Source organism: Mus pahari, chromosome 1 (genome assembly GCF_900095145.1).
Source record: "Mus pahari chromosome 1, PAHARI_EIJ_v1.1, whole genome shotgun sequence".
NCBI classification, from domain to species: Eukaryota; Metazoa; Chordata; class Mammalia; order Rodentia; family Muridae; genus Mus; species Mus pahari.
In genome coordinates this window covers 50,794,259-50,811,549 of record NC_034590.1, presented here as the reverse complement: position 1 = coordinate 50,811,549, position 17,291 = coordinate 50,794,259, and the positions used below count along the sequence as shown (strand labels likewise).

The 17,291-nt window shown below is 48.5% G+C and overlaps 1 protein-coding gene across 1 annotated transcript in view; it reads right to left on the bottom strand.

Moving 5' to 3' along the window:
- Positions 1-17,291, bottom strand: part of Abhd2 (abhydrolase domain containing 2) — an 84,656-nt gene that overhangs the window by 56,437 nt on the left and 10,928 nt on the right. The window contains exons 2-3 of the mRNA XM_021193607.1: positions 6,665-6,764; positions 4,348-4,547 (exon numbers count right to left, since the gene is read on the bottom strand). Of these exons, the coding sequence (XP_021049266.1) occupies positions 4,348-4,541 (194 nt within the window). The 5' untranslated portion in view covers positions 4,542-4,547; positions 6,665-6,764. The remainder of the gene's footprint in view (positions 1-4,347; positions 4,548-6,664; positions 6,765-17,291) is intronic.

The window sequence follows — 17,291 nt, the reverse complement described above, 5'->3', positions numbered from 1 at the left end:
AGAGAGAGAGAGAGAGAGAGAGAGAGAGAGAGAGAGAGAGAGAGAGAGAGAACGAGAGAGAGAGAGAACAAAGAGATATACCATCCTGATTTAGTTGAAGGCAAATATATACAGAAGACCCCAGAGATGCTCACTCAAACAGCAATTAGATTAGAAGAATTATGGGCGGTTTTTGTGTGCTTTGTTTTCTGAATTTTTTATTTGAAGAAAATGGAGATCTATATCACCCTCCAGAGTCTTCTCATTGCTCCTCACTGAGCTCTGGTCTGCTTGTTTCACTAAAAGCAAACACTTCTAGAATTGCTAGGTAAATATTGACAGGTTGCTAAGTGAATAGGAGGTGCCTCATCCCCACTAGCAGCCCTCCTCCAAACATCACAGGGTTGTCTGTGATGTGTCTTTGCGTCAATTATTTAAATCAGACTTAAAAGCTGACTCTAATGCTGAGGTAGACAAACCCTCTCAACTCTTTCCTTTGAATGTTGCCCTTTCATCTGCTTCTTTCCTATCCAGCCAAGAGGCTCTGTCTGGATTTGCATGCCAGCCATAAGCAGCCGCCTGAGTCGGGCTCCTGGGCGATGTGATGCTGGCATTCACTGTGAACCAGCTACCTGAACCTTCCAGCAGAGGCGACTGTTTGTGGAGCCCAGAGGCGGCTTCTTCCTAGGAAAAGAACTTCAAAGTCCCACGAGAAGTTTTTTATCCACACTAGCCATTTCCTACCCTCCCTCAGCTTCAAACACAATTGAAGCCACTCCGGAAATGTGTCTCAGAGAAACATGGTGGCTTGTACCAGAGAGAGTAGAAACAGGCAGGCAGGAACTGAAGGCTACCTAGGGGGGAAACCCTGCTAACAACCCTCCCGTGGGACACTCTTCTCTGTATCCCGAGAACACTCCTTGTCCACTTCTCTCCAGGGACAAGAAGGGGACCCACTCGACTCTGTTAGACTGGCTTAGTGTCAAGCAGTTTCCCAATCCTTAAAAATGACAGGAAAAAAATGAGTTTGGCTTCCAAGTTATTGAGAGGATCTGATGGCAGGACATTTCTGAGAGATGCTGAGTGTCACACATGGACAAAACTGTGTGAGAACAGTTTGCTACAATGACACGAACACGGACCAGAAGGAAGACAATGGGTAAAAAACAAAAAAACAAAACAAAAACCCAAAAACCCAAACCTAAGAACAGTATCCCTTAGTTCCAAATCATTGTCACGTTCAAGTTAGAGGAGCTTGTGTGTTCAGAATTCCTGTAACCGAAGAAAAAGGGCTTGGAAGTAGATGCTTCCTGGAGATCTCATCTTTCATGTCTACCTTTTCAAGCCAAGGCTAGCTCCTAAAGGATCAGCCTTTACCCTAGGCATCCTGCACCCTCCTAATGCAGGATGTGCTGGAAGATGGCCTGGGCAGTGGTCAGTGAAAGGGGACTCTGCTGATGCCACAGGCTCAGGCTGATGCCCCCCGTAAGGATGGACCAGGGCCATTCTACCACGCCAGGAGTCGGTCACCTCAATAGCAGTCCCGAGGTCACTACCACAGGCTCATGCAGGAACAGGAGTCACGAAATGAAGAAGGCCAAGGGAGGCTCAAGGACTTCAAGTGTTTGGTTAATTTTAAAAGAAAAATCAGATAAGAGGGTAAGAGCTGCCGGAAGCAGCTGTATTTACGCCTTGCACAAACAGGACAGACTCAGTCCTTGATAGTATCTTTCTGGAGCCCTAACAAAGGCAAAGAGAGCGCCTACGGCTCCTCCCTCAAATCCAGCCACCCCCAACCTGTGGGCACAACCCCTTTGGCAAATCTCCAGCTCTGAAAACATTTACACTACGATTTGTGACAGTCACAACTCACACTTATGAAGTACAAATGAAATAATTTTATGGTTGGGTTGGGGTCACCACAACATGAAGAACTGTATCAAATGGGTCACGGCACTGGGAAGGTTGAGAACCATGGGGCTAACTCCTTAGGAATCGATGCTGAGTACAAACTCATGCTTGTACACAGATATATTTACAGGATTGGTTTTTTTTTAAAAAAACAAAACAAAACAAAACCCACTTTGGTGTTAAGGTTTTGAAAGGGAAGGGACCCCCCTCGCCCAGACTCATTTACTTAAACAGGAAGTGGTGCTGTTTGGGCTGGGTGTGGAACCTTTTGGACATGAGGTCTGCATGGCAGATCCAGGGCTGCTGGGGTGGTTTGAGGCCTGGCTTCCTGACGGCAGACACCAGGTACCTCACACTACTTACTGTTCCAGCCTCAGGCTGTTCCCACCCCCAAGGCCTCCCTCACCAAGTCAAACCTCCCTCCCCAAGTCCCTTTCCATCAGGTATTGGTGATGAGAAAATTAACTAATAAATTTGGTGTCTCTCTCTCTCTCTCTCTCTCTCTCTCTCTCTCTCTCTCTCTCTCTCTCTCTCTCTTTCCCCTCCCCCCCCTCCCTCCTTCTCCTCTCTGTCTTTCTTTCTTTCTTTCTCTCTCTCTCTCTCTCTCTCTCTCTCTCTCCCTCCCTCCCTCCCTCCCTTCCTTTTCCCTTCACCCCTCAAGGCACTTTCTCTGTGTAGCCCTGACTGTCCTGGAACTTTCTCTGGAGATCGGGCTGGCCTCGGGGATCAAAGGTGTGGCCCATTACCTCTCAGCATAAATTTGGTTTTCGAGAGCTCTCTACAAATGAGAGAACTGAGGAACTGTGTCTGAAGGTAAGTATAAGTGTCACCAGGTAGTCTAAACTAGTGAGTTATTCAAATGAAACATAGGAGAAAGATTCCAAGTTCAGAGTGAAATGCTGGACAATTTTCAAAACACAGTTAGTTCCTGTGCATTGCCTTAACAGAGTACACTTGAACTACACATGTCCTATAATCAGAACACCATAGCCTTAGAGATGGTACCTGGTGGGTGGAGCCTTCTGTGATGGACAGGGTAGTTTTAAACACAAATATGATGACGTTTATGTTGTACACACCTTCCCGCGAGGATTAAGCAACATGCCTCTAGATCTAAAGCCATGGATGGCATCAGAGCCACGGCTATAAGACACCGTGCTGGATCACACCAAACACCCAAGGGCCACGGGGAAGGTCCTCTGCCCTGGCTACTGGCCTCTGAAAATCAACCAAATGACCAGCGTGCACAAAGCAGACACTTGCCTCTCAGGCCCCTCTATGCCCTCCCTGTCTGCTCTAGGAGACGATCATTTGCTCAGTCACTGGCTCCCCAAAACAGAGTGGGCTAGGAAGTTTCTGCTCTTCCCACCAAGTGTTAGAGACTTGCTAGACACATGCTAAGGAGACACACTTTAAGGAGGACATCTCTCTGAACAGCCATAGCCCTTGAGGCTCAGTGGGGTGAATGGAGCGAGCTTTGAGACACACTAAAGGATATGGGGAGTTGATCAACTAAAAAGAGGGCGTGGAATACTTCAAGCCTCTGGCTTGGTTGAGCCCTAAAGGAGGACCCAGTTAACCTGAGTTGGTGGGACATTTAACACTGCCTCTCTTGGAGGCAGGCTGTGAGTCCCGATAGATCTCCTTGCATCTCATGCTCTCCTCTCTCAGAGGTATGCCACCTGCCTCCAAAGTGCAGGTGTGGCCCACAGGGATCAGAGGGGGCACTCCCTTCAAGTGTGCTCCTTTGGTTAGTGCTCTAGACACTTTTTAGTGTCCAGGGCATATAGAGGACCCCATGACAAGGCCTTTGTGGTTCTCAGTGATAACCACATCCCTGGATGAGGATGGCTTTTCTGTCCCTCAGAGTGGCAAGAGTTAAAATATCCCAGCTGGAGGAGATCAATTAAAACAATCTTTATTCTTCCTTCCAGGAGGTACTTGAATGGAGCTATCAGTCAAAAAACTGGGCCAAGGATAGACCGAATTCAACCACTAAACCAAAATTTAAAAATTACAATACAGAAAATACATACATCTAATTTTTTACAAACTGTCCTAGGTTTTGTATCTACCTAAAAATGTCTACTCTTTTCTGCAAAGTCCTTGTCATGGATGATGATGATGACATCATGCCATGAAGGACAGAAGGTTTCCAAGCAACAAAGATATGATTCTGTCTTCCACCGCTCATTATTCAAACACTTGCAGGCTACCAAGAGTCTTTTAAACACCACAGAGGCCATTTCTCATCTATGCTGTACAGATACTATACGAGATCCATTTTGTTTATTTGTTTGCTTCCTTGTTTTGTGTTTTGCAGTGCTGAGACCAGAACCGTGGACGACAAGCCAGTCCTCGCCCACTCAGCGACAGCCTTAGGCTGACAGGGTTCCCTGAGCGTCACACAAAGCCACATCAAACAGCGAGTGGGGACAGGCAGGACAGTGAACTCACTCTTTGGTCAGAAGAGGACAGGATTTGAGCAGGAAACGTGAGAGCCCGGAGTCCTGGAAGTAGAGGTCAGGAGGAGCAGTAGGGCTCTTCAGGTTCAAACACCGCACGATGACATAGAGGACGGCAGCTACGGCAGCCAGCTTCACCCCGTCAAACACGGCGGGGAGCTCGGGGGTCTCTAGCATGGCATTCATCTTGATCTAGAAAGCAAAGGCACAGGGCTCACACACAAAGCCCGGGCACGGAGGGTGTAGCTCATCTCATGGCAGAGGCATGACCCACCCTGGATATGCTTCCCACACACCCCCAGGGTGCTTGCTTGCTCCACAGACCCCCATTGTCGCCCAACAGCACCAACGCCCAGCCAGTACCCATCACCAGGAAAACAGTTCTAAAGTGCCGACTAAGGAGGGTACTGTGTTCCTCCCGTAATCTCATGAGCAGTTCAGAACAAACAGGAAAATGTACAGTAATAGAGTCTTTTTGAGAGTGGGGAGCAGCAGGGCAAGTTAGGGAGGGCTGGGGGTAGTGAGCTGCTGTTTCTGAACAAGCCACTTAAATCCCTGGTGGCTTTAACGGCATCTGGAGCACCAGGTGTGTTAAGTGTTGTTTCCAGCCTTGAACAGCAACACGGGACCGTGGGGGCCACCAGGTAAAGCTGTGCTGCGTGTTGGGCCATTTTCAGAGTGGGCCAAGAGAAAGCCACCTTGGTCACACATCCATTTGTTCCATGGAGTGAGTCCAAGGCTCTGGAGTTCTAGTCAGCCTTGGCTCAGGTCATGGTGGTCCTGGCTCCTGAGGCTTCCAGGCAATGTGAAGTGGAGCCAATCAATTAAAACAACCCTTTTCCTTCCTTCCAGGAGGCTCCTGACTGCAGCAGCTATCGGTCAAAAATCGGGCCAAGGACAGACCAAATTCAACCACTAGACCAAAATTTAAAAATGACAATACAGAAAATACATACATACATCAAATTTCCCGCAAACTGTCTTAATACTTCACATTTGAAGGTAAGCACTCTCTTGTATACAAAGCGTGCACACACCACTTCAGACACATAAAACCAAACATCAACATCACCTAGTATTTTCCTTGCTGCTCTACAGAATAGCAGCAGAACATCAGCTGTGGCCTTAAGAACTAGGCTAACGAGCCAGGCATGGTGATACACCTGGGTCAGGAGTTCAAGGCCAGACTGAGCCATATGACACCCTGTCTCACAATGAAATGGGGGGAAGGTTAGCACAAAACTAACAAAAAGAGAAAATGCAATTCTCATGGTAACTATGGTAACTGCTTTCTCTGGAAAGATTTCAACTAGCCGCTGCTAAAAACAGTTACGAGAACCCTGGCAGTCAATGATGGAGACGAACAGGGCAGAGTGGAAAAAAAAAAAGTCTCCAAAATGTGTATAATAGACTGAAGGCCCTGGGCACCTAAAGAAAGTCCAGAGGGGCCTTGGAGACTCCTCTAAGGTGACACAGACACAGGACCAAAAACGTTTTGGGAAATCTCTGGCAAGGTCTCCAGTCTGGTGAGAAACAGATCAAAGGCCACAGCCTCTTACACAGCGTTCTGTAAACTTCCCAGAGGGCTGGCAAGATGGTTCAGTGGGTAAAGGCGCTTGCTGCCAAGTCTAATGACCTGAGTTTGATTCCCAAAACCCGCATGGTGGAAAGAGAAAAGTGACCATCACCAGCAAGTTGGGCCCTGACTTCCACACATGCGCTGTATCATGAGCACAGCCACACATAAAAGAAATGCTTAAAAAAAGCTTTAAAAGTTAAGGTTGTCCTCCACTACATAGCCACACTCAAGGCCAGCTGAGAACACATGAATCCAATAATAATAATAATAAAAATTTAAAAGACAACATCTCTGACCTAATTTGGGGTTTCTTTTGGTTTTGCTGCTGGTGGTGGTGTTTTTGAGGTATGGTCTCTCTGTGTAGCCCTGGCTGTCCTGGAACTCACTCTGTAGACCAGACTGGCCTTGAACTCAGAAATCCACCTGCCTCTGCCTCCCGAGGGCATCACCACACCCGTCTCTGAGACCGTGGCTTAAAGGAAAGCAGAAGTGAACAGTCTACCGGCGATCCCACAGTGTCCCTGACTTCCGTGCTGGTGAAATGGAAGTAACCTTTAAATGTTTCTCTGTCCTTGTGGGAGCGAGAACAGCGGCTGGCCATGCTGGTTTTCCCAGTCTCCTGGCTGCTCAAGTCTAGCAACTCCTCGAAAGCTCCTTCCCAACCAGGCATTGTTTTCTGTAACACACGGGAGATAAAGCAAAGGCAAGACCCGGTCTCTGCAGTACATACCTACGTCGCTTATTCCTCTCACGGAGAATACGGGCTTGCCTTGAACAGGTGTCCAGGTGGGCCAATCAGATCTGATCTTGTATTCAAATTAACCTAAAAGCTGAAAAGAATGGGATTCAGGTGAGGTTTTTAAAGGAGGAGAAAGAACCCTTTTGTTGTACGGAGACAGGGTCACCGGACAGCAGCCCTGACGGGTTTTGAACTCATGACACTCCTCTTGCCTGCCCCCTCCCAAGCTCTGGCATTAGGGCATGTGCCGCCATGCCTGGCCAAGAACCTATTTTAATGGGAACATAAACAGTCCACCATTCGCTCGCTGCACTTAAAATCTTTAGGGAAAGGGCAATTTCTTTAATTCATGTGTCGGCCGTGGTCTCAGACACTCTCACAAACTGGCTCTGGGGGGTGGGGTGTGGGCGCTGTGGGGGCCCTCAGACCCGCAGCTCTCACTGGCACTGGAGACAGATTTCTTCTGACTACAGCAAACCCAAGCTGCTTTAACCCTTTGTCCCATGCTCTGTTGCAGTGCTGACAGGATAGGTGTCATCGCTGTGACCACTGACCTAACTGAGAAGGCTTCAGAGTGAGAAAGACAGAGAAAAGCAAAGCCAGGAGCAGTATGGGGACAAACAGAAGACTCCAGAGGCTGGCCCCGAGTGACAGGTGCGCAGGAGCACTGGGTTCAAGCTCCACTTGTTTCCGATTCACCACACTTCAATGACTTAAGATGGAAGGCTGGTGAAGGAGATGCTCAACTGCCCTTCACTGCCAGCCTGCTCTATCTCAAATCTGTATGAGCTCTCCATAGTCGGAACGAGCCCCAGGGGCCAGACAGTGAGGCAGAAACTGCAGAGCAGTGTCCCCAACCACATCGCAGGCCACCTGAGCCCACCAGCCCCAAAGGCTCAGCTGCAGGATGAAAACAAGGCTCAGCCCAGACTCAGGGTCTAAACTGCTGGCCCATGTCCTGGTGTTAGCTCTGCCTGGCTCTGGAAGTGCGGTGAGACCTAGGTCCCCTGTCTCAGGATTTCTTTTATGTAATAGTTTGCACCACCGTTATTTATGGATGCTTTTACTATACAATTTCCAACGACACATACGGAAATACTATATACCTACACATCTCTGTGACGCTAAACGTCAACTCCAGGGGCAAGGCATTTAAACTGCTACTTATCAGGGTGTTTTCATGTTTTTTTCAAAGTTCACAATGACTTTTAACTATTTTTGTTGCTAGAGAAAAAGCTTAAAGAGCTGGGGGTAGAACCCAATGGTAGGACACTTCTAAAAGGTGCAAGGCATTGGGTGCAATGCTTGGTACCACAGGGAAAGGAGGGAGGGAGGGAAGGAAGGAAGGGGAGGGAGGGAGGAAGAAAGAAGGGAAGAGGGGAGGGGGAAGGGAGGAAGGGAAGGAAGGGAAGGAAGGAAGGAAGGGAAGGGGAGGGAGGAAGGGAGGGAGGAAGAAGGAGGGAGGGAAGGAGGGAGGAAGGGAGGAGGGAAGGAAGGCAGGGAGGGAGGAGGGAAGGAGGGAGAAAGGGGGAGGGAGGGAGGGAGGAGGGAGAGAGGGAAGGCAGGCTAGGCTTTAAGATAGCAACTAACAAAACATGAAAAAAAGTTAAAATCTAGTACAAGGAAAATAAACACACCAACAAACACAGCAGCTCTGTGTGTAGTTCAGCTAGATTGACTCTGAGTTTTCTGCCCACCAGAGGAGAAAGAGAAACCCAGGCAGATCAGAGGTTCACGGAGTGGAGAGAGTTAATAACAGAGCAGTCTTGCCCCTTAGACACTTGGCACACACTTAGTGGAAAGAGGGCTTTTCTGGCACAGAGTTATTTTAAAGATTTGCAGGACTTTCTAGAGGGGACGTAGATTGACAGGCAGTCCTCCTACAACTTTATTTTAAAATAGTAAATGCAGCAAAGAATTAATTTCTTCGACCCCTGAAAAATGCCAGGGTTTTAAAATTCAATTCAGGGTAGGCAATTCCACGGGTGGTTTATAATTATTATGGCCTAAATTTACAGCCTTGACCCAAGGCTAGAGTCTGAGGGTCTTGGGCATCAAGCCAGCACTGCATCCTTAGATCCTAGCAGGCTTAAGCGGCTGACCACTTACTGGGTGCCTAGCGTGGCACAGGAGCACATTAAGGACCATTTACAAACAACCAGGGGGAAAAGAAGCGGAAGGTTCTATGTGCCTTAGGATCTTGGAGGTGAGAACCTTCAAGCAAGGAACCTGGAACCACTACATCCAGAACTGGGCCTCAGAGTATCAATTCCAGGGTTGTAGAAGAGTGCGTATGTCTATATATTAAATATCTACCTATCTACCTACCCGTCAATCTATTTAGGTATTAAACTAGGAATTATCAGACAATCCCCAAACCGAACTCTTCACATCCATTTGAACTTATCTTACATATCATTTATGGTGATTACTCACTCCATTTTTCTTTTCTTTTTTACAAATCTGACCTGCCCCCTTAACATTAAATATTCTGAACTTTGTCCAGACATACCAAGCTTAGAATATACCATACCACCTTGAATGTGGGAGATTTCATCTGGTCTGGGAAGCGAAGCAAGGTCAGACCTGGTCATTACTCGATGCCTTGAACTAGTTGGAATGCTCCCGGCCTGTTTTCTAGGCAGAGGAAATCCAGTTGAAATAGGTCCTAAGCAGTCTTACATGGGGTAATGTCCCAGACGGGTTGGTGGCTGGCTTTGTGAAGCAAGCGAGTGAGCCTCCCCCGCCTCCACCTGTCTCCATCTCCTGCTTCCGAGGGGCTGGGTTTCCCATGCACCCGTGTGAATCTGTAAGTGACTATAGTCCAGTCCTGCTCGTTTATGAGTAAATTTAGGTCCTAGAACTGATAGTTAGTGTTCCATTTGTCATCTACTTATCACAAAAAGTGCAGGGAGCTGCTGAATGCACAGCATCTGGTCATTAGGGGAGCCTGGAGCACTGCTGCTGGACGCTAAGACGTGCTCCACCCATACCGAAGATCTGGGCTGTGCCTCCCACGCTTCGCACTGCTCACCCGTGGCCAAGGGCATCGCTTAAGGGTGGAGGGCCCTGCATTGGCAGAGGTCCTGAGGCCTGGGAACTAGAACCTGTTCTGCCTGGTCACCCTGGAAAAGTCACTTAGCTTTTCGGGGCCCTAAGGGTCTCCGTTGTAAAATGAGAGGCTTGGATTAGAAGTAGGAAACACTGAGGAATTCTTTCAGTATGAAATGTCTAAGATCCTAGGGACATGGTTGCAGCCCTTGGTTAAAATGCACGGGGAAGGTGGGGAAATCTCTGTGCTTTGTAACTGAACGCGCCCCTGCCTACCTGCCTCAGACACACATAATACAATCCACAGACCACAGGCCTCTGCTCGCTCTTCAGATCAATTATATACTTTCAAGCTGTGTCATTTATACCAATAACCCCATTATTCTTCTCCGGTAAGTGTTTCAAAATATCGGCGATTACCATCATCACTACTAAATTCTCTCCCCTTTCATCTCTGTAAACGTAACCTAACACACAGAAATCACACGAAGGACATCTGGCCAAGGAGCACCAGGGCCCCATCAAACAGTGAAACAGCTGATTACCTGCACAGACTTCAACAAGATTAAAACCAACCCCGGGACATTCTCTTCCCGAGTCCTCCACAGAGGAGCCCTATCAGGCTGAATACACCACTCGATACCAGACAGTGATCATGAAGTGCCCCAAAGGGTTCCAAGAAGCGGGCCATGCCGATCCGCACCCAGAGTCCCATGACTCACGATAGGGAAGCAGGACGAGGGCAATGCACCAGGCCAGCTTGGCTTGGGACACAATGAGATGCTTTGAGCTGTGTTGCTCCTTGTTTTATAGTAACCTCCTTCCAATATTCCCACCATGTCCTGGAAAGGGTCCCTTCTGCTGAAGCCAAGCCCGCCATCTATACTTACCTCCCCTTGCAGGGAAGTCCATGCCTCTCCCCCACAGGACCCATAACTCTAGGCTAGCACACAGAAGGCCTCTGGCAACTGAAGGTGTTAAGGTATCAACGAACAACTCTGCCACAACAATATGGCCTACGTCCACTCCATTCCATCCTGATGTGACAAAAAAACAAAACAAAACAAAACAAAAACAAAAACAAGACAAAACAAAACAGATGATCCTAGGGTGGACAGCATAACTCCTTTGAAGAGAAAGTAGGAAAAGAGCCAGTTTCTGCCATTTCACTGAGAAGTCAGGGTTACCATTCGCCACAGGAGGTTAAGTGCTACGTCCATAAGGAGGAGACCAGGAGAAAGCCCAGTGCTCACCTCTGCGATGTGTCTCTGCACCCGGGGCCTTCACTACTTGTATACATTGCTTCTCTATTACTGTGATAAAACACCATGAGTGAGGGGTTTGGGCTCATTGTTCTAGAAGGCTAGTGTCCGTGACGGAGAGCAAAGGTGTGTGTGTTGTTGTTGTTGTTGCTGGAGTGTGTATGTGTGTGTGTGTATGTGTGTTTGTGTGTGGCAGGAACAGGAAGCTGAGGACTCACATCTTGAACAGCAAGCAGGAAGCAGAGACAGAAACCAGACTGGCTCCAGGCTTTAAAACCTCAGATCCCACCCCTAATGACACTTCTCCTCCAGCAATGCCACACCTCCTAAACTTTCCCAAACAGTGCCATTAACTGGACCAGAGATTCAAACATCTGAGCCTGCGGTGTGTGTGTGGGGGCGGGTGGGGTGGAGTTCGGGCACTTCTACCTCTATTTAAACGATCACACCCCCACAGGTGGGAGATGTTCAGAGGAATGTCCAAGAGGTTCTGAGATTCGGCCTCATCTACTGAGACCTGGGCAACCCCTAAACATCCGGGTTCCACTGCTGGGAGATCTAACACCCCAGGTGGTTGCGAATCCCAGGCGGCAGCTCACAGAAGAGGTCAATCTTTTCCCTCCGGGTTTGGGGAGGATAGAGCGATCACCTGTGTGCTCAGGGATGAGAAAGACCCTCCTTTTGGACCACCACTACTACCAACTCCCACATGAGGAGCCCTGGCAACTGCACCAATTCTTATTTCAATAGATGCCAAGAGGCACTGACTTTTCTGCTTCAGCACTCAGTAACTAACTAGCTGTTTTCCTCTGGTAGCCGCCGCCACCTCTTGGGGCCACCCAGGCAGATCAGAGCAGGTTTCCCATGCTGACACTGCTGGAGCAGAGAGGCTGAAAGCTTCAACTAAGAAGACTCCTCATTAGCCAGCCACAGCAGCACACGTACAATCCCAGAACACACACACACACACACCTCACACACACTCACTCACACAGGTAATAATAGTTTTATTTAACTGTATTCATCTACAAAGTCAGAAAAGGTCATGCACTGCTGAAGTTTTCAAGGATAGTTTCTGAGCTCCCAGTCAAAAACAAGACCCAGGGGCTGGAGGGATGCTCAGTGGTGGGGGCTATTTGTTGCTCTTTGTAAGGACTCGAGTTCAGTTCCCAGAATCCACATGGAGGCTCACAAATACCCGCAACTCCAGTTCCAAGGCATCTGATGCCTCTCTGACTTCTGTGGCTACTGGGTATACATGAAGTACACATGCATACATGCAGGCAAACACTCATACACAGGAAACAAAATAAACCACAAAAGGATCCCCACCCCACCCCCGAGACAAAGTTTCTATGTGTAGTCTTGCTGTCCTAGAACTCATTCTGAGACTAGACTGGCTTCGTTCGACCTCAGAGATCTGCCTGCCTCTGCCTCCCAAGTGCTGGGATCAAAAGGAATTTTTTTTTTTTTTTTTTTAGAAAAGCAAGAACATGCTGACGTCACACTGAAATGTTAGGAGTGGCTGGTAACCCACCAGCTTTCAGGAAAATGGCTCAGGGGACTAAAAATACCTGGCGACTGAGTCACCCCGAGCTTTCAATTGGGCACTGTGCGTTTAGTGAACTGCTGAAGAGAAGCTGGTCTCTCCCACTTGCAAAGATGCTGGGGAGAAGAACATGCCGCCCTCCTCCTAGAGAAGGGTGGAGAACCTGCCTCTCCCCAGAACAGAAATGTTCTCTACCATAAAGAAACCAACCCAGGCTGAGAAGGAACAACAAACAAAGCAAAAGCTGGCACTCTCCTCTAGAGAGGTCCCAGACTCTTCAACGAGGACATTTCTAAGAAAACAGTTTAACAGGAGATTCAATAGCTCCACGTAGTGTATTTCTAAAAACCTATACTAAATTAAACTCTAATATCAGAGCAAATTCTCAGCTTCCCAGAACTGGACAAATTCCACTTTCTCATTTGCTTCCTAGTGGAGGGGGACATACCACCCCCCTTCACTCCCTGCCCCCTTCTTTTCCTTTTTCTTGACAGTCTCGTGAACTCCAGGAGATTCAGAACTTCCAGAGCAGCCAGGGTGAGTGACCTTGAATCCAGATCCTCTGGACCCCACCTCTGGAGTGCTAGGATTCGTGCCACTAGTCACCCTGCCCAGTTTTACTGTAGGGACCCAACTCAGCGCTCCACGCAAGCTAGGCAAACATTGCACTAACTCAGTCTCCTCCCCAGACCCATCTACTCGATTTTTTTCAGAGAAGGGCCCAAGAAGGGCAAAAAGACACCCAGGGCATGTTTCACACAGACCAGCGGAGAAGCTTCCAGAAAAACGGGCTGGCGGGGTGCAGGTGGGAGTCGGCACAGATTTGCATGGAGATGGTTTGCCAAGCCCTTCACCTCCCCACAGGGAAAACTGACTCCATCCCATTTCCCCAGGCCTGCTGGAGCTGAGCTAACTCTCTTCTGCCCCTCAGCTCTGTGGCTCTTATGAAGTTACCAGCTGTGAGAGCAATAACTCTCCTCAAGGCTGTACCACCGGGCCCTTTAATACAAGCATAGACAGTAATGACAAGCTCCCGAAGCTTCATTTTCCCGAGACTGACGGGAGCTCCCGGGGCAAGAGAACGTACTGTGCACAGCATTGGAAGGCATGCTTTTCTTCATGTTGTAAAAGTACCTTGGAAGCTATGAGTAGAAACAGGAGCCTCTGCCAGGCCACAGCAGTAGACCTGGACATCACGTGGCTCCACCAAGTCTCAGACAACAGGTGTGAGCAGCCAACATGGATAAGTACAAACCACTGACTGACACTGAGGGCCCTGGGCTAAAATGAAGGAAGGGGTAGTGTGGGTTGGACACTAGTGTGGGTTAGCCTCTGCTAACATTATCAGTCATGTGGATTCAGAGAACTGAAACTTCTAGGGTACAACCCAGGTGGTAAGACCCAGAAGGTCTGGAGTCTGAATGTCAGAGGAGAAGGAGTCTCATTTGTACCCTTTCTATTTCTACCAATGGCATCTAGAGTTGCTCTCCCTTGAACATACTGTGCTGTGCAGCTTTGGGTAGGTCTCTGGCTCGAGAGCCCACAAGGTCTATCGAAGAATCAGAGGCCCTGAGTCGAAGTCCCGATTCTGCCAACTAATCTTAGGTAAATCATATAAACTTCATGTTAATTTGTACTTTCTTCTCAAAGTGAGAGAGCATAAGCTCCTTTACACGCTAAAGAGGGAAGGAAGCTGCTGGGTTAAACTACGTGGGTTAAAGACGTTTTAAAATTACAAAGTATCTACAGACATATGAAAGGCTCACAAAACATTTTCAATTCCTTGTAGGAAAGCTACCTTAATATTTCAGGGTTAGAGAACTGTTAGTTTCAAAGTGACAGGAAGGGACTTTTAACACACGTGGCCAGGCATCTGTCTCCAGGCAGCCCTGAGCTTGGCTTTATCAGATCTTTGCATGGGGGATACCGAACAATCTAGAAAAATAAAAATTCAAAAGGAAGCACACTGGGCTGGTATATTTTGGGGTTTGAGCTAAATGGATTGGTTTGCCAAATAAAGAAATAGAAGTAACACCCTCAAATGTTCCTGTCTCTCCCCATCCCTCCAATACAAACACCCTACTCTCTCCTCTCTCTCTCTCTCTCTCTCTCTCTCTCTCTCTCTCTCTCTCTCTCTCTCTCTCTCCCCTCCCACTCTAGAAGCAAATTTTCTCAGCCTTTTTAAAGCCCAAGGGCAAGTCCCAACTGCCACCCTTAGTCTGCCAGCGACTTCTCTCTTTTGACTTTTGTCCAAATCCAGTTTTGCCCATAACCAGCAGCACCTGCTCCAGGTTCCTACCCGGCCTTCCTTGGTGATACACCAAGGTGTACTGGACACCGGGTAGGCAGGCCCCTGCAGGGTGGCTCTGGAGCTCCTCCTCTGCAGGGCCTTCTCCTCAAACTAAAGTGTCACCTCTTCCTGCAGTGTCCTGGGAGGTGAGAAGCTGCCAGCAAGGGAGGGGATTTCCACAGAAGTGGAGCAAATCCTTCTCATAACTGGGAAGAGGGCAAAAGCATTTCCCGAAAATGGATCCACCTGCTTGAAGTGGCCGAGGCAGCGCTCCACAAACAAAAAGGACGGAGCCACCCCGTGGGGCATTCATGCCAACTGTGAGGGAGGGGGCACTTTACAGAGGACACCCTGTATTGTCATTCCACCCAAACTCCCCCCACCCCGTATCCAAGGCCTCAGCTCCAGTCTGTCTTCTGTGGGCATTATGCAAGAAGTTTAACACACAATAGCTGCAAAGTGCAGGACAGTGCAACCCACAGGAGACCTGAATCCTTCAGGGCCGACAGCAAACCCTGGAGGAATTCAAACAGAGAAAGCAGAGGGGAGAGAGAGACAGTGTGGCAGTTGGGGATCCTCGAGAAGAGATGGAACAGAAGAGAGAAATGGGGTGTGCACAGACATCAAGGTCACAGCTGAGCAGTGTGAGGCAGACAGAACCGGTGGGATAGGTTTGGAGCAGGGACCATGAGTCACCACTGTGGAATGATGCTTCCAGGCTGTTTACAAGGGGAATTCCAGGAGTCAGCCTGGAAGCCGGTGCCACACGGATGCTGTCATGGCACTGGGCAGTAAGCTGGGTATATCCTACTGTTCATGCGAGGGGCTGACGTAAGGCCGGAGGTCTGCTGGAACCAGACTCTTGGCTCTGTGGGGACATGTATTGTCACTCACTACTGAAGCCACAGTGACAGTCCTTGATGGCTTCTAACTCATCTTGTAGGAACTTCTGTAGCAGAGGCCTCCCTCCCCTGATTCTAAGACTAAGATCTAAGATTCTAGATTCACCGCAGTGGCCTACCCTCACATGTAAATGCCAGTCATGATTAGGAAATCTGCTAGTGCCATCTCTTCATAAGAATGACGAGTCACCTTTCATTACTCTCTGTATTGGGAATTCCAGCCAATGCCTTTCAAATGAACTCTTCCTACTTGACATTCTACACAGGTGGAAACCCATGTTTTTGCACACAGTGGGTATCTTGTAACCAGATCGAGCCTGCTGGAAAGGCTCAATTAGGGTAATGCACAAATGCTGTGATTCCTTTAATCGTATTTTCTTGCCAGAGTACTCCATCAGGCTGAGAGGCAGGCAGCTGCCTTGCTGCTGTGCACTGAGAGAGAAAGCTGGCTTTTCGGCAGCTTTTACATGTTCTAAAGACGACTGTGAAGATTCGGCAAACCATTTGTCCATCCGAGATGAAGGTTTTCAATTTTCTATCATTCAGAGAAGCTACTGTCCATGGCTCTATTTTTTTTTTTTTCCTAGTCTCTTGCCCTCGTGACTAAAGAATATCTCAGTAGGCCAAAAAGTTAAGAAATCTACTTCAGACATGGCTGCCTCGAAAATAAAGATAAGCCACAGGGGGGACAAGCGGTGGCCTGGAAGGGAAGAGATCTGGAAACCCGGCCATGGGGGGGGGGGGCGGAGGAGCTGACACATGCTGCAGACTTTATAAGGCACAGCCTTCTGCGGCTCGGCTGAGACAGTCAATGCCACAGCGTTCTCTAGAGTTTTTTCTAGTGGACATAAGCTCATTTGAATAGCACTAATCCTACATTAATCTAAACTAAGAGGCCATTTGGATTATAAAATAAGCTTCCTTTTTAGCATCTGAGGGAAACAGGATGGAGTCCTTTAGAACAATTGATGTCTGCAAGATTTCCACTTACTGAGAGACATCCTCTGATCTGTAGTGCCAGCTGGGGAGACTGGCTCCTCACAGGCCAAGACAAACTTGGCCTGAACTGAAGCTGTGCTACACACTACTCGTGTGACTTTGGGCAGGTTTCTTAACCTCTCAGCACCTCATTAGACAAGAATAATAGAACCTCCCTTGCAGAGTTACTGAGAGGCTTAAATGAGGTAGCCAGGGCCAAGCGCCCATGCCAGAGCATCCTGTCATTATGAGTTTAAAGATACAAACACTATGCTAACCCGGCAATGGTGTGCTCACCAGAGAGGGCCGAAAAGGGGGCTTGCTTTATCCACCAAGACCACAGGACCTCGTTCCAGAAACAAATGACAGTGCTTCCAGACCGGCTAGTCTGCTGTCTGACATGCATGTGAGCCATCACCACTCTCCCACACCCAAACACACACACACACACACACACACACACACACACCATACATATACCCATACACACACCCACACCACCCATGCACCCACACCCACCACATACAAATAAACCCATTCTCTCTCTCTCTCTCTCTCTCTCTCTCTCTCTCTCTCTCTCTCTCTC